Source organism: Terrapene carolina, unplaced genomic scaffold (genome assembly GCF_002925995.2).
Source record: "Terrapene carolina triunguis isolate 2854851 unplaced genomic scaffold, T_m_triunguis-2.0 Scaffold42, whole genome shotgun sequence".
Taxonomy (NCBI): Eukaryota; Metazoa; Chordata; order Testudines; family Emydidae; genus Terrapene; species Terrapene triunguis.
This window is the reverse complement of record NW_020664393.1, coordinates 11,906,744-11,932,602: the sequence shown is the minus strand read 5'-3', so window position 1 is coordinate 11,932,602 and position 25,859 is coordinate 11,906,744. Positions and strand designations below refer to the sequence as shown.

Below are 25,859 nucleotides of genomic sequence, written 5' to 3'. Positions count from 1 at the left end.
GTGAATACCCACTTCGTCGGATGCATCCGACGAAGTGGGTATTCACCCACGAAAGCTCATGCTCCAATACGTCTGTTGGTCTATAAGGTGCCACAGGACTCTTTGCTGCTTTTACAGATCCAGACTAACATGACTACCCCTCTGATACTTTCCTACACCATTATTCAAGTCATTAATGAAAATACTGACTTCTAACAGACCCAGGACAGACTCCCACAGGACCCCACTAGATACATCTTCCCAGTTTGACAGCGAACCAGTGATAACTATTCTGAGTATGGTTTTTCATCCAGTAGTGCACACACATTACAGTAATTTCATCTAGGCCACATTTCCCTGGTTTGCTTATGAGAATGTCACATGGGACTGTGTCAACAGCCTTACTAAAATAAAGATATATCACATCTATAGATTGCCCCTTTCCATTAAGCTTGTACCCTGTGAAAGGAGGAAATTAGGTTAGTTTTGCATGATTTGCTTTTGACAAATCCATGTTAGCTATTCCTTAATACCCTACTATTCGCTAGGTGCTTACAAACTGACTGTTTAATCGTTTGTTCCAATATTTTTCCTGGTATCAAAGTTGGGCTGACTGGTCCATAATTCCCTGAGTCCTCTTTGTTCCCCTTTTTAAAGGCAGGTGTCATGTTTGCCCTTCTTCAGTCCTCTGCAACTTCACTTGTCCTCCATGAGTTCTCAAAGATAATTGCTAATGTTTCCATGATTGCTTCATCTAGCTCTTTAAGTACCCTATGGTGAATTTCATTAGGCCCTGCTGACTTGAATACCTCTAATTTATCTAAACATTCTTTAATCTGTTCATTCCCTATTCTAGCTGGTGTTCCTTCTTTCCTTAGAATAGCAGGAATATTCCAGAAGACTGGAAGATTGCTAATGGGCCAATATTCAAAAAGGGAAAGGAGGATTTCCCAGGCTGGGTGGCCTTATATTAATTGTAGGCAAAGAGACTGGGTTTGGGATGAAAAAAAAATGGCATGGGAAGAAGGGGTAACTGGGATAAGGTGAGCAAGTGGTGGAGGAGAGAGATTAGGACAAGGACAGGTTGGAGAGGATGGGACAGAATGGGTCAAACTTATGGGATACAGGCAGAAAGGTCTGTGACCACTATAACATACTCCCCTCCAGAACCAGAGATTGCTGTGCATCACCATTCTTCTACTCTCAGTAAATATTAGTGAAACCCATGGGCAATGTGTCTCATCCTACTCTAACGATGGTCCACACAAACATAACTTACTACTGCTATCAGTTATTTCATTAACTCAAATAGCAGTGTTCTGAGTGGTGAATCTCAAGGTTCCAGCCTTGCTGATAGCCCAGGTGGGTATAAATATGATGCCACATAATAGAATTTTGGTGGGAGGGGGTTCAGTTGGCTTTATTAGAAACCTAGGAAATTTATGTTGTAAGGATATGCTCACTCTGGAGGATTTGGGAATGCTTATTTCCCTTTTTCCTGTGGGGGAAAAAACATACCAAGTACTGCCTAACATCTAAAAATCACAGGTGCTCCTGAGAGTCAAGGGAGTCAAATAGGGAGCCTGCCTGCCTGTTATAGAATCATAGAATATCAGGGTTGGAAGGGACCTCAGGAGGTCATCTAGTCCAACCCCCTGCTCAAAGCAGGACCAATTCCCAACTAAATCATCCCAGCCAGGGCTTTGTCAAGCCTGACCTTAAAAACCTCTAAGGAAGGAGATTCCGCCACCTCCCTAGGTAACCCATTCCAGTGCTTCACCACTCTCCTAGTGAAAAAGTTTTTCCTAATATCCAACCTAAACCTCCCCCACTGCAACTTGAGACCACTACTCCTTGTTCTGTCATCTGGTACCACTGAGAACAGTCTAGATCCATCCTCTTTGGAGCCCCCTTTGAGGTAGTTGAAAGCAGCTATCAAATCCCCCCTCACCCTTCTCTTCTGCAGACTAAACAATCCCGGTTCCCTCAGCCTCTCCTCATAGGTCATGTGCTCCAGCCCTCTAATCATTTTTGTTGCCCTCCTCTGGACTCTTTCCAATTTTTCCACATCCTTCTTGTAGTGTGGGGCCCAAAACTGGACACAGTACTCCAGATGAGGCCTCACCAATGTGGAATAGAGGGGAATGATCACGTCCTTTGATCTGCTGGCAATGCCCCCACTTATACAGCCCAATATGTCGTTAGCCTTCTTGGCAACAAGGGCACACTGTCAACTCATGTCCAGCTTCTAGTTGACTGTAACCCCTAGGTCCTTTTCTGCAGAACTGCTGCCTAGCCATTTGGTCCCTTGTCTGTAGCAGTGCATGGGATTCTTCCGTCCTAAGTGCAGGACTCTGCACTTGTCCTTGTCGAACCTCATCAGATTTCTTTTGGCCCAATCCTCTAATTTGTCTAGGTCCCTCTGTATCCTACCCCTACCCTCCAGCGTATCTACCACTCCTCCTAGTTTAGTGTCATCTGCAAACTAGCTGAGGGTGCAGTCCACGCCATCCTCCAGATCATTAATGAAGATATTGAACAAAACCGGCCTGAGGACCAACTGCTAATAAATAAACTCCTAATAAATGTTAGAAAATAAATTTTCTAAATGTTATGAATATAATACAGATGTGATATCAGGGGTAGAATAGTGTTCACCCAAAAGCATCATCTTTGACATTTTCCTTTACTACAACTAAAATCACAAATCCTGTCTATTCCAGTTGTCTCAACCGATGATTGTGACCTAATAGTTGTAAATAGAGTAAACTGCCTAAAGAGATTTGTATTTGTCTTCCATTGTATTAAAGCTGACTGAAAAATTTCTAAACTTCTTTTTTTGGGGGGAGGGGGTCAAAAAAGAGGACAAGTTTCTTTCACAAAACTGTTTTGACCAATTCTAGGTACTTTGTGTTCAGTTTCATTCAATTATTGACAGAATTTTATAACTGATTTAATTTTAGTTGTTTAATTTGTGATTCATTGGGGAAGGAGGGAGAATCACAAAAACTCAAATGCTATTCCCACTGTTCAGCTAAGAACTAGTGTAATATCCAGTATGTCTTTTGTGAGGGAGCTACCTCCCTAAGTAGCAAAAGTGTCAAGACGCCATCAACATCTCTGGCTAATAATGACCAGATACTTCAGAATATGCATCACTAATTCAGAAAACAGTTCAGCTGGTCTTTTAAACCAATATGCTAAATAGATATTACAGAGCTGTAGAAATTTTGATTAAAAAGGTTTAAACATTTTGATTTTACATCTGTGTTATGCTCAAGACTACATAACTTTAAACATCAAAGCTACAAATTAGTTTCAAAGAACTCTTTTGAAGTTATATCCACAGTATATCAGCAGAGCTCAAAGCAATTTTTCCACTAAAAAAAGTTTAGTAAAGTCAATTTAAATCACTTGCAAAAACATTCTTCAAAAATTGAAAAGTGCAAAATGTGCATTAATGAGCTGTTCACTCTACTAGAGCTAAGATTATGTCAGCAATTCTATTATACCTATCTTTTCTCAGGTGTTTCAGTGTCACAGGTTTGGTACCCAGCACACCTGGTAAGGAGGGGCCCCCAAACATGGCCACAAGCCTCTTCTACACCCTCTCTAGCCTTAGGTGTAACTTAGGGCACAGCTGTTACTCTCCAGTGTACCCCCACCTGGGGATTCCCCCACACCAACACCATCTTTCGATAGCCTGGCAAGTCAGCTTTGCAGATGTTCTACGCTGATGGACTGGCACAAAGTAGCTCTAGCAGGGAAAGGGATTTGGCCTAATGTGTAAAACTTCAAAAGAAAAATCCATTACCTATTTCTAAATTACAATTAACATCCCTTCCCCTCCTCTTTCTACCTCTACACACATTAGGGTCCAAATTGTCAAGTGGCCTCTAATTTTGTTCACACCTCAATCCCCAATTCCTGGGTACCCAACTTCAGACAATAAGTACTTAATCACTTACATTTCCAAGTTAAGTCAATGGAAGCTGCCTCTGAACCTTAGGTCCAAATTGTCTCAAGTTTGGCAACAAAATCAGTGAACAATTTTGACAACTTCTTCCTTGATGTCTATACACTGAGAATGTCTTGCTGCCTCCCGTGCGCGCCTCCCACAGCAAACCCCCCGCCTATTTTTGAAACTTGGTTATAGCTACAAAAGTAGTATGCAAAATAGGTAATACATATGACAGTATGACTAGGCAGGAAATTCTAGAATACACATTTTCTTCCTTAAGACCTCAGTGTAAAATCATTAAGAAGGAAGATATATATAACCATATTATTAAATATTTTAAAACAGGTTTCAATTAGAATTGGTAAATAGTAATCAATATTCTGATTCATTAACCCAATATACAGGGCTATTTATCTGCAAGATTTTCCTTATTTTATAGGAAGCAATGTGTGATTTGTTCCATGGGTAGTTATTGTTTCAACAATATGGATAGCAGATTTATCATCTGCATGTGTAAAATGAATGTATTTTAATAACAGTGTTGAACTTTCCATTCTTATCATGTGTGTGTAGCACTGCTATTAATCCCTCAAAACATTGGTGCATGATTAGATATGATTATGAATGCTATGTTTGTAGAGATTACATTGTTTAAACAGTCTAAGATGAAAAGAAATATCCATTCCAGAATTAGTTTGAGAAGGGCTGGAATGGAACTCGATCTTTATATGTTGGGGGATCCCTAAATATATTACTCCAATTAAAACATTTTAAGGTATCTTTCAATTCTTTAGAGTTAGCTGAGGAAGAGATGGTCTGTCTACCCATTTAGTTAATAATTAAACTCACCAGCAGCCATCATATTGCTATGCTTCATAGTGCTTTTGATATCCATTAAGGGCATAAATGTTACCTATTGTTAAGTAATACCCCCTAGCTTTTCTTTTATCACAAGCCATCTAACCAATATGTTTCATCATGTATGCAGTCTAAAAATGTATCCTATATATTCATTTAAGTCTACCATCTTTAGTCATGTTGAGCAGCATCTTGCTCAATGAGACAACATGACATGAAGGGCCAGATTCTGCCACCTTTAAATTACTATATGAGTAATGGGCAAACACGTCCCATCCAGTTATTTTTGTAATGTAGCTTGTTTATAAATATAAATGAGGTGATTGCTAAAATGTCTTTTTTTAAAAGAGGCATAATCTTTTAAAAAAAATCCTTTGATATATCAAGTGAATAACTTTAAGTCCCAAAAAGAGCTTTTTGTCTGTAATTTTTGTATAAGAAATGTTGGGCCTTCCCACATATGATCTATGCTAGAATCTCCAGTAGTCTAATTTAAGATAGGCTTAATTCATCAAGTTTGACATCAGCAACTGCAGGTAGACTAGCAGACATTTATTTTTGTGCAAAGGTGGCGGCATTTCTTGATCCAGGCTTCAGGCTGGTCATGTTCAAAGGGCCTTATAGTAGATGCCAGAATACCAGTCACTATTCAAATTTGTAGTAGTGGCAGCAAAGCCGTTCTGTTTAAGGCAGAATTGCTGGTGGTCTACTGTCCCTTATATCCTCAGTTTGGAGCACAAGGAAAGGAACTACGTAGGCATGGAACAACAGACACTAATTGATAGAAATGTCCAATTTTAGGCGCATGGTGCCCATGCATACCCACATGTGGAACACAGATGGGGATCAGCACTCAAAGAAGAACCAGTCACTATTTAGATTTGTAGGAGTGACAGCAAGGTACTCTTGTTTAAGGCATTATTCCCAGTGGTCTTCTGGGAGGATTTTAGGGTAGGGCTTCTAGTTTCTGAATCAAAGAACAATGAGTCAGACATTGCTGACAGGGTGCTAGCAAGGAGAGATTTTCAATTGAAGCAAGGAAGAAGTCAGCCCAACTTCACATCACTCAGAAACAGGTCAGCTAGGTTGAGATATCAAGATTGTGCTGAATGAGAGTAGCAAGGTAGATGTTTGCCCTGTGCAGACATTAAAAGCATTCATCACAATTCAGACTTTGGGGTCCAGGGCCTTTGTTCGTCCATGAAGATGAGATTTTTTTAGAATATGTTTCAGTTCATAGCAGTGTTGAAGAAAAGTCAAATTTCTCAGTTTGCCTTCAAAAGACTGACTCCTGTTCATTTAGAACAGGGGCAGCTACATCATCTGCAATGTTATGAAAGGCAGCAGATGAGATACATGATATTGGACACTTGCAATCACAAGTCTTTAGGTCTTAGGCTTGGTCTACACTTACCCCCCAAATCGAAGTAAGGTATGCAAATTCAGTTACGTGAATAACGTAGCTGAATTCGACATACCTTACTTCGAACTTACCGCGGTTCAGACGCGGTCCACACGCGGCAGGCAGGCTCCCCGTCGACTCCGCGGTACTCCTCTCGTTGAGCTGGAGTACCGCAGTCGACGGGCATCACTTCCTGGTTCGATTTATCGCGTCCAGACCAGACGCGATGAATCGAACCAGGAAGTTCGATCCCCAGCCGCCGAACTAGCGCAGCAGTGTAGACCAGCCCTTAGATTCAGCCTCCTCAAGGTAATAACATTTGAACTGGAATTTTCACAGCTGAACATGCTACTGTTTGTTCTTCTTCAGGATCCAGAAGAAAAGCCTGACCTATAGCTATCTGGAAATGTGGTCTTAGTATTATTCACTGGGTTCACAAAAGGGCATTTGACAAATGTGGGGGACCTCCAGTTGGCTTCCCCGATTTGGCTGCCTAAGAGGACAGGGAAGGAGGGACAGACTGTGGGAACAGTGAGTGACCCTTCACTCTATGGCACTCTACTCATTCCTCATTATTCACCTGGGGGAGAATGATTTAGATATAGGAATAGGGTTAATTTGATCATCAGAATAAAGAGAGATGTCAGCCTCATTTCAGCTCTTTTCCCTGGATTTGTCTTTGTTTAGAGATGCTTCCAAGATGGGTTTGGTGAGGAATTGCCAGACCTGCCAAGATCAACCAGGCAAGGTTGGAAGTGAATTGGGAAACTGGGAAGTATGTTACAACAAAAGGGGGTACAGTGATTTCTCATATGGAGAGTAAATTTATCTCCCCAGAACTGTTGACAAATTCTATGAAAACATTGAAGTAGTAATGGAAATCAGTGGTGAAAAGAAAGAAAGAGTGGTAAATCTTATGGGAGACTGGAACACAAAAGTAGGAAGGTAAAAACTATCTGTGGCAGTTGGCCCATTTGGCCTCGGTGAAAGAAATGACAGAGGAGAAATATTCATATAATTTTGTAAGAAATAGGACCTCATTATTTGTAATATTTATTTTCAACAAAAAAGCATCAGGCATACATGAAAATCAGCAAGAGGGATGTAAAAATCAAATATTCTTTTTTAAATCACAATGTACCTTGGATACAGAAATGGTGTTAGGAAAGTTAAAGTTATGCCAAGTGCACATTATAGATCAGAAAATAGACTGGTATTAATAAGACTGAATATCAAACTGAAAAAGTTACAGAAACCCAAATGCTACTAAGATGGAACACTGAAGCTCTGAGGAATCATGAGATACAAACTCACTCACAAGAAGTGTCATGGATCATTAATGAAAATAAAGATAAATTGACTTGGGAACATTTGAAAGATGCTATCAAAGCTTCAGATAAATATATAAGAAAGAAGTAAATAACTAAAAAAAGCCCATGGATGACAAATTAATCATTGCTCTTATGGATGAAACAAAGAAAGTAAAAGCACAGATTGAGAACAGAAAAAGAGGAATATTGAAGATTAATAAAATGATTAAGAATAAATGGAGATTTGTGAAATCTGAATGGTTGAATTAGAATGCAAAGAAGTTGAACAGATGGACAAAGAACAAATTAAGTGAGCTGTATCAAAAGATAAGAGCCTTCAGTTACAGAAGAAAGGCGATTATATGACCCATTAGGACAAAAATTGACAGTATTTTAAAGACCCTAAAAGGTAAGAATGAGAGACAGTGAGACAACATCAAAGAACTATATGGTGATGATAGCCCTGAAAAACCCTCAATCAGAGATTAATAAAGTAAGCATTCCAATAATGGATGAAGTTATGTCAGCAATAAAAAAAGACTTCTGAATGAAAAAGCACTAGGTTGCATTGGAATACCAGCTGAATTGTTAAAAACCATAGGGGATGAAGGCCTGAAAGGCCTGTCAGAGGTAACAAAGATGATATTTGGAGACAAGCAAATCACCAGAAGACTTTACAACTTCACTGTGTATCTACATCCTTCCAAAAGTCAAATGCTATGGATTGTAACAACTACAGAACACTCAGCCTAGTGTCATATGCCTCTAAGGTACTTTTGCGAGTTGTTCAAGACCACATACAAGGGAAGTTTGAAAAGGAAATAAGCAAAGAACAATATGGTTTCAAGTGTGGAAAGTGCAAGATAAACACTATTATAAACTCCCAATAATAACACAGTTATATTGGAATCAGAAGGCAATTATAAATGAGAGATGGAAATGAAAATCTAATAGAGAACAAGAGAAGAGCAAGACAAAGTTGTATATTGCCACCGACTTTATTCAACATTTATAGTTTGATTATATTAACTGAATCATAGAATCATAGAATATCAGGGTTGGAAGCGACCTCAGGAGGTCATCTAGTCCAACCCCCTGAGTGATGAAGATGAAGAACTGTTTTGACAGGATGGAGTACAGCTATCCAACATGGGGTGATTAAAAACAAACAAACAAAAAAAGACCTCAGGCAGCAGGTGGATGCCTTTCTAGCTGCCTGTCAGGATTCAGGTAGATGTGTAAGCTGATTACTGCTCCTCGGTGGCAGGTTCCAGTGCAGTTGGGAGGTCAAAAAGAGACCAATTGGAGGTCCTTGTAATCATACAACAGTAGGACTGGAAAGAACGTCAGTAGGTTATCTAGCCCAGTCCCCTGCTCTGAGGTGGGACTAAATATCATCTAGGCAATCCTGACTGGTGTTTATCTAACCTGTTCTTTTAAACCTCCACTGATGGAGATTCCACAACCTCCCTAGGCAATTTGTTCCAGTGCTTAATTACTCTTACATTTAGGATGTTTTTCCAAATGTCTAACCTATATCTCCCTTGCTGCAATTTAATTCCATTACTTCTTGCCCTGTCCCCATTGGTTAAGGAGAACAATTTATCACCCTTTTCTTTATAACAAACGTTTATGTACTTGAAGACTGTTATGTCCCCCCTCAGTCTTCTCTTCTCCAGACTAAACAAATCCATTTTTTTCAATCTTTCCTCCTAGGTCATATTTGCTAGATCTTTAATCATTTACTCTCCTCTGAACTTTCTCCAATTTGTCCATATCTTTCCTGAAGTGTAGTGCCCAAACTGGACACAATACTCCACTGCTGAGTAGAGTGGAGGAATTACTTGTGTGTATTGCTAATACATCCCAGAATTATGTTTGCTTTCTTCCCCCTGTCTGTTACAGCTGTCCCCCTGCTGCATTCCTTTTTTCCCCTCTCCTTTCTGTTTGTCCTGTGTGGCAGCCCCTCCCGGCCATTGTGCTAACTAAAGTCACAGCCCTATTCATAGGAATGGCTTGTACAGACTAACTGGAGCCATTGCTCTGCCTAGGGAGGGGGCTTCTTCCTTCTTTGTTTGGTTCCTTTGTTCAGACCCGGGCTCGGTGTGGGGGGCGCTGCCCAGAAATGCAAGACCTGAAGTGGCCAACTAATTAAGCATATGAGTCATACCTGTGGCTCAGAACATGCCCAGGCATGCCTATGCTTACCTGCAGCCTTTCCCTGCCTTCTCTCCTCCCCTGTATCAAGAGGAGCCAATCAAAAGTACTGGTGGGAAACTGCCTGAGTTTGCCTTTAAAGCCGGACATTTTCTGATCAGACCTCGGAGAAGGTCCTTGCTTTGCCACCTGGTCTGATCAGCTAGGGGACTTTGGGGGGCCCTCTCCCCGCTCTCGTTTGTTTTTGACCGTACCCCCATTTTTAAACTCTCCTCCCACGAACAACGAATTTGTGCCTGGAGATCTCCTGATTATTGTAAGCGAATGGAGTCCTCTCTCCATCCTCCGATGCTACTGCCGTTCCTGTCTCTGTGCTTGCTGCTGTCCTGGGGAATGGTAAGAACTCCCTCTTGCAAACTTCCCATCCTAGCTGCTGGCCTTGTTTCCCCAGCAGACAGACTCAAGCTAACTCCTTGGTCTGTATCTGTAATCTGTTTCTGGCTCCGCAGCGCCTTTGCTGCTAGAAATAAGCCTGTGCCGCTACTAGGCTGTGCCTTCCTGGACTGTATCCTGGGCTGCCGGCTTGCAGCCACCCCACTGCTGCAGCCACCACTAGTTAACCCCCCCCACACCCGGGTTGTACCCTGGGCACACACTACTCTGCCCTCTGGAACTGCTCCCCCTCCCGATCAAAGAAGTGGCAGGGAGTGTAAGGTGTACCTATTAGAATCAGGTTCTTAGTCCAGATAAGTTGTAATTTCATTTTGCATAGCTGTGGTTAAGTTAGGGTTAAAAAATTGTTTGTATTGTGCTCTGTAAGTTAGGTTTAAAAAATTGTTGCATTGTGTTCTGTTACTTGCTAATTTGTGTAGTCTTGGTTAAGTTAGATCATAGATAAGATTTTGCTGTGTTCTGTATAATTGTGGTTAAGTCTGTCTTCCCGCTATCCCCCCCCGAGCTTGCCCGTGTCTCCCCCCGAGCTCCCCAGTCATTCGTTGCAGTCTCTCTGCTGTTTAAACTTGCAGCCTGTCTGCTCTCTGTGTCTCCCTGAGTTTAAATCTCCCTCCGCAGCGCCTCTGCCTTTGGTCTCTGCTCCACCACGTGCTCCTCTTCCCCCATCCTCCAACCTCATTCCTCTACCACTGCCTTTCTCTCTCTCTCTCTCTTTTAATCCCTTCCCCCACGTGCTCACCCCGCTCCTACTGCTGCCAAACCTCAATTGTATTACTGAAGTCTAGCATAAACTCCCATTGGTTACCCTTTTCCTTTCTAACACACCTCACATTTTACATTTACACCACTGTGACATATTTTTACCTAGAGTTGTTGGTTATTTAACACATTTTACCCATAACTGTTAGTTGGTTATATGCTGCTGTGAGACACCCTTTACATAGAAACTGTTAGCTACCTGTTACATTTATACTTCAGTGTTAATTGGTTACCAACTGTATTGTACCCAACTGTATTGTACCCCACTACTGAAACCCCCTATCCCATTTACTAAAAGAAACCCCTCCCCAATTGTCTACCTTAACAAACCCCATACCCCTCACTATTGAATTTTCCCTGTTTTTGCATTTTCTTAATAAAGTTTATTTTGCACCCCACCAGTGCAATAGTTGTCCCCCAAGATCCCCTACCTGCTGGCAGGGTCACCCCCAAACAGTATTATACTGTTGACCCATATTTTGTTTGTAATCCACTATAACTCCCAGATCCTTTTCTGCAGTACTCCTTCCTAGGCAGTCATTTCTCATTTTGTATTTGTGCAACTGATTATTCCTTCCTAAGTGTAGTGCTTAGGATTTGTCAGACCATTTCTCTGTTTTTTCAAGATCATTTTAAATTTTAATCCTGTAAACACCTGCAACTCCTCCGAGCTTGGTATCATCTGCAAACTTCGTAAATGTATTCTCTATCTCATAATCCATGAGAATATCAAACAGAACTGGACCCAAGACAGATCTCGGAAAGACCCCACTTGATGTGCCCTTCCAGCTCAATTGTGAGCCACAAGTTTAACAACAAAAGAAGATAGGATTTTAAGTGAATTCAAGTATCAGAATTAAAGTCAGAAATGATTACATGAGAAAAAAAGATAAAATGCTGTCTGGTAGCTAAAACTTAAGATAGACTTTGTTCAAAGTAAAATCCTTACCACATGTACCCAGCAACATGTCTAACCAAATTCTCAGATCAGAATGTCCCCCTGAAGTCAAAGGGCTGGTTCCTTTGTCTTCTTATGTCAAAGAGGGTTTGGAACGGGTCCCATATGAGGAGAGATTAAAGAGGCTAGGACTCTTCAGCTTGGAAAAGAGGAGACTAAGGGGGGATATGACAGAGGTATATAAAATCATGAGTGATGTGGAGAAAGTGGATAAGGAAAAGTTATTTACTTATTCCCATAATACAAGAACTAGGGGTCATCAAATGAAATTAATAGGCAGCAGGTTTAAAACAAATAAAAGGAAGTTCTTCTTCACGCAGCGCACAGTCAACTTGTGGAACTCCTTACCTGAGGAGGTTGTGAAGGCTAGGACTATAACAGAGTTTAAAAGAGAACTGGATAAATTCATGGTGGTTAAGTCCATTAATGGCTATTAGCCAGGACGGGTAAGGAATGGTGTCCCTAGCCTCTGTCTGTCAGAGGGTGGAGATGGATGGCAGGAGAGAGATCACTTGATCATTGCCTGTTAGGTTCACTCCCTCTGGGGCACCTGGCATTGGCCACTGTCGGCAGACAGGATACTGGGCTAGATGGACCTTTGGTCTGACCTGGTACGGCCCTTCTTATGTTCTTATGAATTTGGGGTTTTCTGCCCTTTTCTTTTATAGTCCAGTTAACTTTGAAGTGGATTCTCCCAAGAATTACAGCTCAAAGCAAAGTTTTATTCCCACAGTAAGAAAGGTGAAATGGAGTCTGGTTGAGAAGGAGGCTCCATGTTTGTTCTTCTCACTTGTGTTTGATGAAATGCAAATTTGCTTTGTCTCCTACCATCTCCTCTCCCCGCTGACATGAGAACCCTGTTTATTGCTTATATGTAAATTGAGGTAAACACAGATTTCTTCATTCAGGACACTTCTGCCTGGGCAGGACTGTGTGGTTTTGAACATGTGATAAGATCGTCATACAAGGGGATTTAATAACTTTACATATAATGTTGCTACATACATTTCACCATGATATTATTGACCAGTGAGTTCTTAATTTTCAAATTATACCTTACAAGGCATATTTTGTATAAGGATTAGTACAATAGCGTCTAGGGTGTGAATACAGGGATGTTTTCAGTCACAGTTTGTCTAGACTATATTTCTCCAATATGCTGTGTGGGCATGGGCCCAGAGCATGACATCGCATAGTGAGGAGGCATGCATCCATCTGTCACACAGCACATGGCTCCTGTCATCTCATCTCTCTTACTTCCTGCGTGAAGGAAAGTAGGGCTGGTACTCTGGGTCCCAGGTCTGGAGGTGTAGAGGAGGCACTGCCTTCATATCATCCACAAGTTTGTAGAACCCTGGGTCTTTAGTGCCCTGCACTGGAATGGCCCTGCTGGTAATCTGAGAGAGACAGACAGAGACAGAGTGTGTGTGTGTTTGTGCATGTGTTGTGGGGAGGAGAAACGTCCCTGATAGTTAATAAAGTTGCAGGTTCCATATTGGCTTCTTGTCTCATTGTTTTCAAGTCCACATCAGTCTCTCTTTCTTAAAAAGCCAGTCTTTTTTATGTTTGTTTTAAATAAAACAGAGTTTTGGCATAAGAGATATATGATTGTCTTGAGACAACTATTCTATAATTTTTAGGGTGAAATCCTGACCAAAAGGAAGTCAATGGCAGTAACCTGCTTTAATGTGTCTAAAGCAAAATATAAATGGAAACAATAGGCATTTCTTCCTTTGTAGCTCCTCATGCAGCAATGAATTCTTTAATTTTATAAAAAGCAGATTGCAAACTCACAAATTTTTGCTTCCATTTTAAGAATATTAGGCAGCTATTGTTCAAAACAGATGCAGCTTGTTTGTCCTTCACCTCTGGAGGGCTCATTATTCTTAAATGTTTTGATCTTTTTTTGGTTCTACCGCTTACCTTCCAATCTTTTAAAAACAGTTCTGTTTACACAGTTTTGTTTTCTCTGTTGATTATCCTTCTCTTCTGGAATGTGTCTATCATAGTGAGGTTTCCTTCTATCTCAATATTTTGATATTCATTTCTCTTCCCTTCCCCACAATTTTGCAAATTCTGTTATAAAGATTTGCAGTACTCTCCATTCTTTCCTTCTTCTTGCCATTATGAAAGCAAGTGGCAATTCATGAGGGCTCCATTTCTGATGCTACAATTTCTGCTGAACTATGGTGGTTGGTGGTGTGTTCTTCTGTTTGTTTTTGGTTTAAGAGTTTTCCTTTCTGTTTGTTTGTTTTTTGGGCGGGGGGGAGGAGGGAGGGTTATTTAATTGCATATTTACTGGACACAAAATGAGCTGAAGTCCAACAGTGATTCAAGTTCAGTTTTGATTGTCTTAAAATTCCAGTGATATCAATTTGAAACAAAATATCTTTGTGCTATGAAAAAATGATGCTGCAAGTCTCATAGGAACAAAAGAGTATGTAGATGCTGATCTTCTACAGTAGAAATAGAGAAATCAACACTAGAATATCTGGTCCTTTTCATAAGACATCTGGGATAACAAACAATACCTCCCTCAAAAGAAAAAAAACTGTACGCAAAATTGCACAGAACTCATCAAAAATCCACTGATTTGGAAGGTTAAAGCTGTATTAAGACAAGGGATCTTAGCACAAAGTAGAGTTTTCCAACATTTTGTAGCAGCAGTAGCAATGGTAATAATTATATTGCATTTACACAGGAATATCAGTATTACCATATTAGATCCAACCAGTGGTCGATTTGGTCCAGTATCCTGTCCCTCAGTGAGCAGAAACAGATATTTCAGAAGAACATGCAAGCAACATTCAGTTGGCTCTTATGGAATAACCTGCCTATAAGGAAGTTTCTTTTTAGCCCCTGCTAGTTAATGGTTGACTTCAGCCACGAAGCGTGAGAGTTTATAAGTCCTTCTTAAACAGTTGTCCTATACAGTGTACTTGTGAATGCGCTAATTGTTCAAAGAAATGTCTAATCCTTTTTTGACCCCACAGATCAATGTGTTGAGCACAACAATATTTCCTTTTATCTATTTTAATTGTTTTGACAGATAATTTCATTGTAGGTACCCTTGTTCTTGTATTATAAAAAGGATAAATAGGAACTCCATTTTATCATCTTTATATCATTCATTACTTTATCATGTCCTTCTTATTCACTTCCTCTCTAAATTGAACAGTCCTAAATTTCGAATCTCTCTTCATATGGAATCCTATCCCATGGCTCTAATCATATTCATTGTCCATCTCTGAACCTCTTCTGTTTGTAATGGATCATGAGAATCTGGTATTTTTCTATGCTCTCCATTCCCTCCTTCCCCCCTCTGCTACACACCCCTCTGATATTTAGAAAATACCAGAGTATCACATAATATTTTGTTTCTACTACTCCTTTAGATAATGCTTTTCCAGCAGTACTATAAATCTTCTTAGTTTCAATCTACTACTTTGCATTCATGCTTTGCCACAAACAGTATCATATCAGCATATTTCGCTTCGTATTGAAAAATCCCAGTAAAATGTAAGTTTCCATTCATAGTTCTGGCTAAACTAAGACACTAATAATTCATTAATGAAGCATTAATTCTAAAAATGTTATTCACATATAATATTTATTTAATTATGAAAAACACTCTGATTTTCCCCTTACACTGGTAGCCAAAAGTAGTACAAATAAAATTTACATGATATAATTTTTGACATCCTTTCCCAGTCATTTAATATGATACGATTAGGGAAGTCACATTGCTAGACAAAAATGAAATATACATCTGCTTCCTTTGTACTGTAGTATTTATTACAACTAAAAGAATTACATGCTGCCAAAGTACCATAAGGTAATATTTTAAAATACTTGATTTCTTACCTCTGAATTCTATTTATTCTTGAATTATTTCTGAAAGTCAATGTGAAGATTCTTACTCTTACCTGACGTAAGGTGCGTGCCACTAAACTCTCTAGCACTGGTCCTCTGTCTTCATGCAACAGATGCACTTCATCAAGAATCAGGAGCTTTACAAGTTGAGAGAGTGCTACATCCCCAACACTCTTTCTTGTCACTACATCCCATTTCTCTGGAGTGGTCACGAGCATCTGTCAAACAGGAAAAAGAATCCTAAGCATCCACAAAGGAAAATCCGTGCCAACTACATCCAAAACCAACAATTCAAGCGATCTAACACTACGGGTGAAATTTTCAAAAGCATTTAAGTGACTTAGGAGACTAAGAGTATGCATACACTGCAATTAAAAACCCGGGGCTGGCCTGTGCCAGCTGACTCGGGTTTGCAGGGCTTGGGCTAACAGGCTGTTTAATTGAGGTGCAGATGTTCAGGCTCGGGCTGAAGCCTGAGCTCTAAGACCCTCCCCTTTCACAGGGTCCCAGAGCCCAGGCTCCAGTCCCAGCCCGAATATCTATACTGCAATTAACCAGCCCTTTAGCCTGAGCCGTGCAAGCCCAAGTCAGCGGGCACGGGCGTCTAACTGCACTTTAGACATACACTATGTCTCAGGCCTGGTCTACACTAGGACGGTATGTCGAATTTAGCAGCGTTAATTCGAATTAACCCTGCACCCGTCCACACAACGAAGCTATTTAGTTTGACATAGAGGTCTCTTTAAATCGATTTCTGTACTCCTCCCCGACGAGGGGAGTAGCGCTAAATTCGACATGGCCATGTCGAATTAGGGTTAGTGTGGACGGAATTCGACGCTAATAGCTCCGGGAGCTATCCCACAGTGCACCACTCTGTTGACGCTCTGGACAGCAGTCCGAGCTCGGATGCTCTGACCAGCCAACACAGGAAAAGCCCCGGGAAAATTTGAATTCCCTTTCCTGTCTGGCCAGTTTGAATACATTTCCTGTTTGGATATCGTGGCAAGCTCAGCAGCACTGGAAACGATGCAGAGCTATCCAGCAGAGGTGACCATGCAATCGCTGAATCGAAAGAGGGCCCCAGGACTGATCGGGAAGTCTTGGATCTGATCGCTGTGTAGGGCGATGAGTCCGTGCTTTCGGAGCTGCGATCAAAAAGACGGAATGCGAAGATCTACGAGAAGATCTCAAAAGCCATGACAGAGAGAGGATACAGCCAGGATGCAACGCAGTGCTGCGTGAAAATCAAGGAGCTGAGACAAGCGTACCAGAAGACCAAAGTCAAACGGACGCTCCGGATCCCAGCCCCAGACATCCCGTTTCTACGAGGCACTGCATTCCATTCTAGGTGCGGCCGCCACCACTGCCCCACCACTGTCCGTGGACTCTGATGATGGGGTATTGTTGACGGCCACTTCCTCGGAGCTGTTCATGGACGGGGAAGATGAGGAAGGCGATGAGGAGGACGAGGCAGTCGACAGCGCTTTCAACGCTGATTTCCCCGACAGCCAGGATCTCTTCATCACCCTCACAGAGATCCCCTACCAACGCTCCCAAGGCGGCTACCCGGACCGTGAATCAGGGGAAGGATCAGTAGGTAAGTGTTGTAAACATCTATTTTGAATAGAATAGGCATGGTATGTTAGCAATGGATTTTTAATGATTAGTTTGCCCTAGGCGCTTAACTTTTTAGTCCTTGCCAGTGCAGCTACTGGAAAAGTCTGTTAACATGTCTGGGGATAGAGTAGAAATCCTCCTGGGACATCTCCACGAAGCTCTCCTGGAGGTAATTTGAAAGCCTTTGCATCAGGTTCCTGGGGAGAGCGGCCTTATTGCCTCCTCCATGGTAGGAAACTTTTCCGCGCCAGGCTAGCAGCAGGTACTCCGGTATCATTGCCTGGCAAAGCATGGCGGCATACGGCCCTGGTGTTTGCTGGCATTCACGCAGCATGCGGTCTTTCTCTGTCTCCATAATCCTCATCAGAGTGATATCACTCATGGTGACCTGCTTTGAATTAGGGGAATTTTAGTATGGGGACTGATTGCCTGTTCCTTTAAATAACTGTAACTAGCGGTTTACAGCCACGTGGTGGGGGCGGGGGAGTGCGGGAGTGAGGGTTGAATGACGACAGTTACCCAAAACCACCCTCGACACATTTTTTTGCCCCAGCAGGCATTGGGGGCTCGACACACAATTCCAATGGGCAGCGGGGACTGCGGGAACTGTGGGATAGCTACCCATAGTGCACCGCTTCCAATGTCGACGCTTGCCCCGTTAGTATGGACTCACAAAGTTGAATTACTGTCCTTAGTGTGGATACACACGTTCGACTTTGTAATATCGGTTCCACAAATTCGCTTTAAGTAAAATCGAACTACTCTCGTAGTGTAGACATGCCCTCAGTGAATGATACAAGTGATAAATAAAATACTAGCATGCTTCCAATTTTCACCACCTGTCACAGGGCACTTCAGACCCCTTTGCAGCCCCTCTTGAGAGTACTCCTCAGGTGACAGGATTTTCTTCCTTTACTTCTCTCCAATGTAGAACCCCACTGTTCAACCACTCAGATCTGGACCTCTGGGTTGCAGCTCCTCTATTCACCAACTGTGGCTCCTCTAGCGGATCCAGTTGGGCTTGGCCCCTGCACGAGATTTTCCTTCAGGAGCTGTGACCAGTGGCTAAAGACAGTTTTTCCAAAACCAGCTTGATGTCCCACCTGGGTCCCAGACCGGCTGGTTGCTTCTGGAGTGCAGCCCGGTGCCTTAGGGCAGGTAGGGACTAGCATGCCTTAGCCCAGTAGCACCAGCAACTGGACTTTTAATGGCTCGGTCAGCGGTGCTGACTGGAGCTGCCAGGGTCCCTTTTCGACCAGGTGTTCTGGTCAAAAACTGGACACCTGGTCACCCTACTGTGAGTTCAGGACAGTCATTTGTTGTTTATTTTTATCCTTATAAATGATGTGCTAAATCACTGCCCTGATAGTCATAAATCTCAGACTTCAAGGACATGTAGAAACCTTACCTGCCTCTCTTTCTTTAGGTTCAGTAGAAAAGCAACTTTTAACTACTGAAATAAAGCTTACAGTAATACCATTATATTTGAAAAGCAACTTGTAAACTAAAGAGAATAATTACAGTTCAGGCCTGGCTATTTCATTGAGACTGTATTACAAGAGTTAAGAAACTAGAAAGTTTTGCTCTATAAATCATATGAATAAAGTTAAGACTGCTCTTCTTGTTTTAATGAACAATGGGGCATAAGGATTCTTTGATTAACTTTACAGTATTAACACAGGCTCAGAATTTTTTTTATTAGTGATTGTATTGCTATTTAGTGATAGAAAATAGATAGAAGTGACCATTTTTCCATCTTGCCCGTAACCAGGAAGGATTCTCTCAAATAGAGGATAATTCAGTCTGCAGTGTATTTGAAATTTGCTCCCTTTGCTATGACGGTTAATAAGATTGTCAATTTGTGATGGGGTTTTAGTAATGTATACACTTGTCCTCTAAGAACTGGACTGACACCACTAATTATTTTATATATGCCACTGAGTAGCTGGGGATTGTTTTCGCTTACTACTGATGTGGGCCAGATTTCCGCCAGTGATCTAGAAGGTAAGATCCATACCCTCTTGCCAGTCTCAAACGACCAAGAATTCGCATAATAGCTTGCAATAAAAATGGGTATCATATATTATGAATACATCATATGTTTGTGAAACATTTATCTGCAAGTTATGAAATCAATCTATGATTAAAAGCTGAATCCTCTTTGAATACATGGTTTTCTCAAAGAGATATGTTTGGAGAGTGGATACCGAGTCATTCTAGTTTGAGTTTGATATTATTAAATGTAGCTATAGTAAAAACAGAAGATGAACTTTTAAGGACACTTTCATTTATTTACATCTAAATAAAAAAAATATTAACAATTTTTCAGTACATATAGCAAAACAATCCTTCTCAATTTTGAACTGGGGGGAAAAAAAGCCACATTCACTTTAGTGCTTCACACCAGAAATTAGAATTAACCCTAAGTCGTGATCGCGATAGTGCAGCGGCAATCCGGCGGAAGGTCCTCCGCTCCGAGCGGGAGTGAGGGACCGTCCGCCGAATTGCCGCTGAATAGCTGGACCTGCCACCCCTCTCCGGAGCGGCCGCCCCAAGCACCTGCTTGCCAGGCTGGTGCCTCGAGCCGGCCCTGTTTGCAAGATTTTTCCTGTGACAGAATGCCAGGTTCAGTCTTGTCCACTTTTATAATAACTGAAATATCCTACAGTAACGGAAGAAATAGCCTGCTTACTATTATTAAAAATTAGTACTCCACTTCCTAGATACAAACAAGGAAGATATACCAAATATTCTCATTACTCGCTAATGTTTTTTTCAGAGAGACTTGTAAGGGTAGATTAAGATTAAGCAGGGCTGGGATCCACAATAATTTTGTTCCCTCTTCCCAAAATGTTGGGGTCTGCTTCAGAGATTGTTCTTCCCAATTTCCCCTCACCTCTTTCTTCCACAGCTTCTTGAATATCTTTCCCCAGCTCTCATAATACATTCTTCCTTTCAACCCCCCTACTCAGCTAGGAAAGCTATAAAAATTATTGAGTACTTGTGGCACCTTAGAGACTAACAAATTTATTTGAGCATAAGCTTTTGTGGGCTAAAACCCACTTCATCGGATCTGTCTTGGATCCAGTTCTATTTGATATTCTCATGGATTATGAGATAGAGAATACATTTATGAAAAAATGGGTGTTGCCATACCAACTATAACGAGAGTAATCAATTAAGGTGGGCTATTATCAGCAGGAGAAAAACTTTTGTAGTGATAATCAGGATGGCCCATTTCCAACAGTTGACAAGAAGGCGTGAGCAACAATAGGGGGAAAAATTAGCATGGGGAAATAGTTTTTACTTTGTGTAATGAGCCATCCACTCCCAGTCTTTATTCAAGCCTAATTTAATGGTGTCCAGTTTGCAAATTAATTCCAATTCTGCAGTTTCTCATTGGAGTCTGTTTTTTCACCCATTTTTGCATGTGTATATGACTAGAAAGGACCATTATCATCTAGCATGACCTCCTGTATAACCACGGGCCATTCTCAACTGTTGCACATGCTAGTTGTGGTGCTGACAGCTAGCCAGCTCAGATCACAACCTCAAGGAAGTGTTAAGTGTACCAATTCATTTGTTAGAATAGAACAAAAGGGAATGTTATCACATTATCTGTATATGGCATGTGCCCGGTAATTACATTTGCTTTAAATGCATGAAAACTAGTAACATGATAAGGTTATTGTCTTCACCTATCTGTTTCCTGTGATTACTATCTTTCTACTTTATTGACCCTAGGTCAAAGGATGTTTAGGGTTTAGATGTGAATTTATTTGATGTGTAAACTGCATATTAGCTAATGAAGTATTGTTCCTGGCTGTCACATTGTTCATGGAAACTAATTGTCTTGATGTCTGTAACTAAATGTATTATGTATGTCTCTAACTAGATGGCCCATCAGGACTGAAGCCTTAGAACTTCAGATGAGAAAGTTAACTTCAAAGCATGGCTTATTGTGTAGGACTACAGGGGATCCACAAACTTTGAGTCAACAAAGCAAGAGCCCATGGTGTGCTAGGAATGCATTTATATTATTAAATTTCATCCCACTTCTATTTTTCCAGTCCTCAAGGTCATCCAGTTAGTCCTGGTTATACTCCGATTCTTCTTTGTATTGATGATGCCCCCAACTTTGAGTCATCAGCATATTTCATTAGCACACACCTTCTTTTTTGTGCCAAGACTGTTAATGAAAATATTAAATAATATCAGTCCCAAGGCTGATCATTGAGGAAGTCCGTTAGTAACCTTCCTCCAACTCAACAGTTCTCCTTTCAGCACAACCCATTGTCTCCACATTATTCAGTTCCTTATCCACTTTACAATTCCTATACTAATCCCATTCTTCTCCAGTTTACCTAATAATTTCCCATATAGTACTATATCAAGTGCTTTACTAAAGTTCAGATAGAATAGATCTACTCCATGTCCCTTAGCTAAAAAAAAAACCAGTTATCTTATCAAAGAAAGATATCAGGTTAGTTTTGCACAATCTGTTTTTGGGAAACCCATGTTGCATTTTATCCCGTTTTCCAATTACCTCCATTCCCTTAGTTATTCTTTCCTTCAGAATTTGTTCTAAAGCTTTGCATACAATTCAGGTCATACTAATGGGTCTGTAGTTGCCTGGATCCTTTCCCCCCACCTTTATTAAATATAAGTACTATGTTTACTATTCCCCAATCATACAGTACTATCCACAACTTGATAAATATATTAAAAATCCTTTCTACCAGTTTTGCAATTTCATGCATCAGTTCTTTCAATATTCTGGGATGGAGATTATCTGGTACCTCCAATTGGAGCACATTAAGCTCTGAGTTTTATTTCCACGACAGATGTAGTCATTTCCATTTTTATACACTCATTCTCATACATTCTCCTATTTTTACCCCCCATGTTTGACATTAGCATCCTTAACTGAGGAAAGTATTTATTTACTTTCTGAGCCATACCCAGATTATCCTAAATCTCTACCCCATCCTTGCTGCTTAGCATCCTCACTTCTTTTCTTCGTGTTCTCTCTCTCTCTCTTTTTTTTTTTTTTTAATATCCTTTGTTAGATGCAACTCAGCTTGACTTTTGGCAATTCTCACTTTATCCCAACAATTTCTGGTCTCCAAGCTATAGCTTTCTTTGCAGATAAATACCTTCTTCCATTTTTTGTAGGCCCTCTGTTTACTCCTAATATCCTTTTTGAAGTGGTTATTCTTCCAGTTAGAAGGAGCCCTTCCCTACATGTTTTTCCCTCTTCCTTGGGATGCAAAATACGGATAGTCCTTGCATCTTTAACTTAAAGAAATTCCAAGCCTCCTCCACATTTAAGTCAATCCAGATGATCTCACTGCCTACTTCCCTTAAATTTTCAAAGTCTGCTCTTTTGAAAACCTTGGTTACTGACCTGTTCTTGATTATCCTTCCATTAAATTTAAATTAAATCAACAAAACATGTAGAAGATAATAAGGTGATAAGTAACAGTCAGCATGGATTTGTCAAAAACAAATCATGTCAAACCAACTTGATAGCTTTCTCCGACAGGGTAACAAGCCGTGTGGATTGGGGGAAGCGGTAGACATGTATAGGTTGACTTTACTAAAGCTTTTGATACTGTCTCACGTGACCCTCTCATAAACAAACTAGGGAAATACAGTAACTCCTCACTTAACATTGTAATTATGTTCCTGAAAAATGCAACCTTAAGTGAAAATGTTAAACGAATCCAATTTTCCCATAAGATTTAATGTTAATGCGGGGGGTTAGGTTTGGGGGGCAGACAAAAGGCATTATATACTGTATTGTACTGTATTGTACTGTGGTTGGGAAGTGCCCCTGGCTTACCTCACACAGGCAGAGCCTGCTGCAGGCAAGGACGCTAGGAAGCACCTTCGCAGCAGCAGCTTCCCCGGAGAAGAACAGGCGCCAACTTTGCCACGGGCTGCTCCTGGCCCGCCTCTTCCTGTCTCCGCTCCACTCCAGGCCCACCTCTTCCCAACCCCACTCCACCTTCTCTCCAGAGCATGCTGCATCCCCGCTCCACCCCTGCCCCCTCCAAAAATCCTAGGCGGCACATAGGACTTTCTGGGAGGGAGGGACAGGAGCAGAGATGCGGTGCTTCCCCGCTCCTCCCCCTCCCTCCCAGCACTTTATGCTTAGGACTTTCTGGGAGGAAGGGCAAGCAGCGGGGAAGCGCTGTGTCTCCACTTCTCCCCCTCCCCGCCCAGAAAGTCCTAAGCGCTGCCAAACAGCTGTTTGGCGATGGGGGAAGTGCTGAGAGGGAGGGGGAGGAAGTGGAGAAGAGGAACTTGTGCAATGCTCCCTTGTAAAGTCACTGCTCTTCCGCAGAATCTTACAAGCAGTGGACAGAGCAGGCAACCAAACAATGTTATAAGGGAGCATTGCACAACTTTAAACGAGCATGTTCCCTAATGGAGTAGCAACGCAACTTTGAAACAACGTTAACCGGGAGGATGTTAAGTGAGGAGTTATTGTACAACCTAGATGGACCAACTATAAGGTGGGTGCAAAATTGGTTGGAAAACTGTTCCCAGAGAGTAGTTATCAGTGGTTCACAGTCATGCTGGAAGGGCATAATGATTGGGGTCCTGCAAGGATCAGTACTGGTTCTGTTCCATATCTTCATCAATTATTTCAAAAATGGCATAGAGTACACACTTATAAAGTTTGTGGACGATAATAAGCTGGGAGAGGTTGCAAGTGCTTTGGAGGATAGGATTAAAATTCAAAATGCTCTGGACAAATTGGAGAAATGGTCTAAAGTAAATAGGATGAAATTCAATAAGGACAAATGCAAAAGTACTCCACTTAGGAAGGAACAATCAGTTGCACATACACAAACTGCCTAGGAAGGAGTACTGCGGAAAGAGATCTGGGGGTCATAGTGGACCACAAGCTAAATATGAGTCAACAGTGTAACGCTGTTGCAAAAAAAAAAAGAACATCCTTCTGGGATGTATTAGCAGTAGTATTGTAAGCAAGACATGAAAAGTAATTGTTTCGCACTACTCCATGCTGATTAGGCCTCAACTGCTGTACTGTGTCCAGTTCTGCACATCACATTTCAGGAAGGATGTGGACAAATTGGAGAAAGTCCAGAGAACAGCAACAAAAATGATGAAAGGTCTAGAAAACAAGACCTATAACGGAAGATTGAAAAAAATTGGGGTTCTTTAGGTTGGAGAAGAGAAGACTGAGAGGGACATGATAACAGTTTTCAAGTACATAAAAGGTTGTTATAAGGAGGAGGGAGAAAAATTATTGTTCTTAACCTCTGAGGATAGGACAAGAAGCAATGGGCTTAAATTGCAGCAAGGGCGGTTTAGGTTGGACATTAGGAAAAACTTCCTGTCAGAGTGGTTGTGGAATCTCCATCATTGGGGATTTTTAAGAGCAGGTTGGACAAACACCTGTCAGGGATGGTCTAGATAATACTTAGTCCTGCCTTGAGTGCAGGGGACTGGACTAGATGACCTTTCAAAGTCCCTTCCAGTTCTATGATTCTATGATAAACTGAGGCACCAAAAATCACTAGTTTTTGCAAATTGATTGCTTAATTATTTGTTCCATTATCCTTCCAGATACAGAAGTTAAGCTGACTGGTCTGTAGTTCCCCGGGTTGTCCTTATTTCTCTTTTTATAGATGGGCACTATATTTGCCCTTTTCCAGTCTTCTGGAATGTCTCCTGTCTTCCATGACTTTTCAAAGATAATTGCTAATGGCTCAGATATCTCCTCAGTCAGCAACTTGAGTATTCTAGGATGTATTTCATCAGGCCCTGGTGATTTGAAGATATCTAACTTGTCTAAGTAATTTTTGACTTGTTCTTTCCCTATTTTAGACTCTGATCCTACCTCATTTTCACTGGCATTCACTATGTTAGATGTCCAATCGCAACCAACCTTCTTGGTGAAAACTGAAACAAAGAAATCATTAAGCACCTCTGCCATGACTGCTTAACCTGAGCCATTTTAAAGTGGCCTGGGTTTCAAGAGGGCAAGGACTCAGCATCTCTGAAAATCAGGCCTCTTTAACATTTCTCAAGCTAGACACCCCAAAATCACTAGCCACTTTTGAAAATCTTCACTCTTTCCCTCCCTCTCTCCTGATACTACTTCAGGGATCAGCAACCTTTGGCACGCGGCTCGCCAGGGTAAGCACCCTGGCGGGCCAGGCCGGTTTGTTTACCTGCCGCGTCCACAGGTTTGGGGCTGCCGCGTCCGCAGGCCAATGGGGGCTGTAGGATGCGGCGGCCAGCACATCCCTCGGCCCGTGCCGCTTCCCGCATTCCTCATTGCCCTGGGACGGCGAACCGCGGAGAGTGTGAGTAGCGATCGACCAAACCTGTGGATGTGGCAGGTAAACAAACCGGCCCGGCCAGCCAGAGTGCTTACACTGGTGAGCCGCATGCCAAAGGTTGCCAATCCCTGTACTACTTAGCCATGTTTCCCAGAGACAGTTATCCCTAGAGCACCTCCAGATATTGTTCCAGTGCAATGTTATTTGCCTT

General features: G+C 41.5%; 1 protein-coding gene across 1 annotated transcript in view; it reads right to left on the bottom strand.

Moving 5' to 3' along the window:
- ASCC3 (activating signal cointegrator 1 complex subunit 3) overlaps positions 1-25,859 on the bottom strand; it is a 447,702-nt gene that overhangs the window by 298,501 nt on the left and 123,342 nt on the right. The window contains 1 exon segment of the mRNA XM_029912229.1: positions 15,764-15,928. Coding sequence (XP_029768089.1) covers positions 15,764-15,928 — 165 coding nt within the window.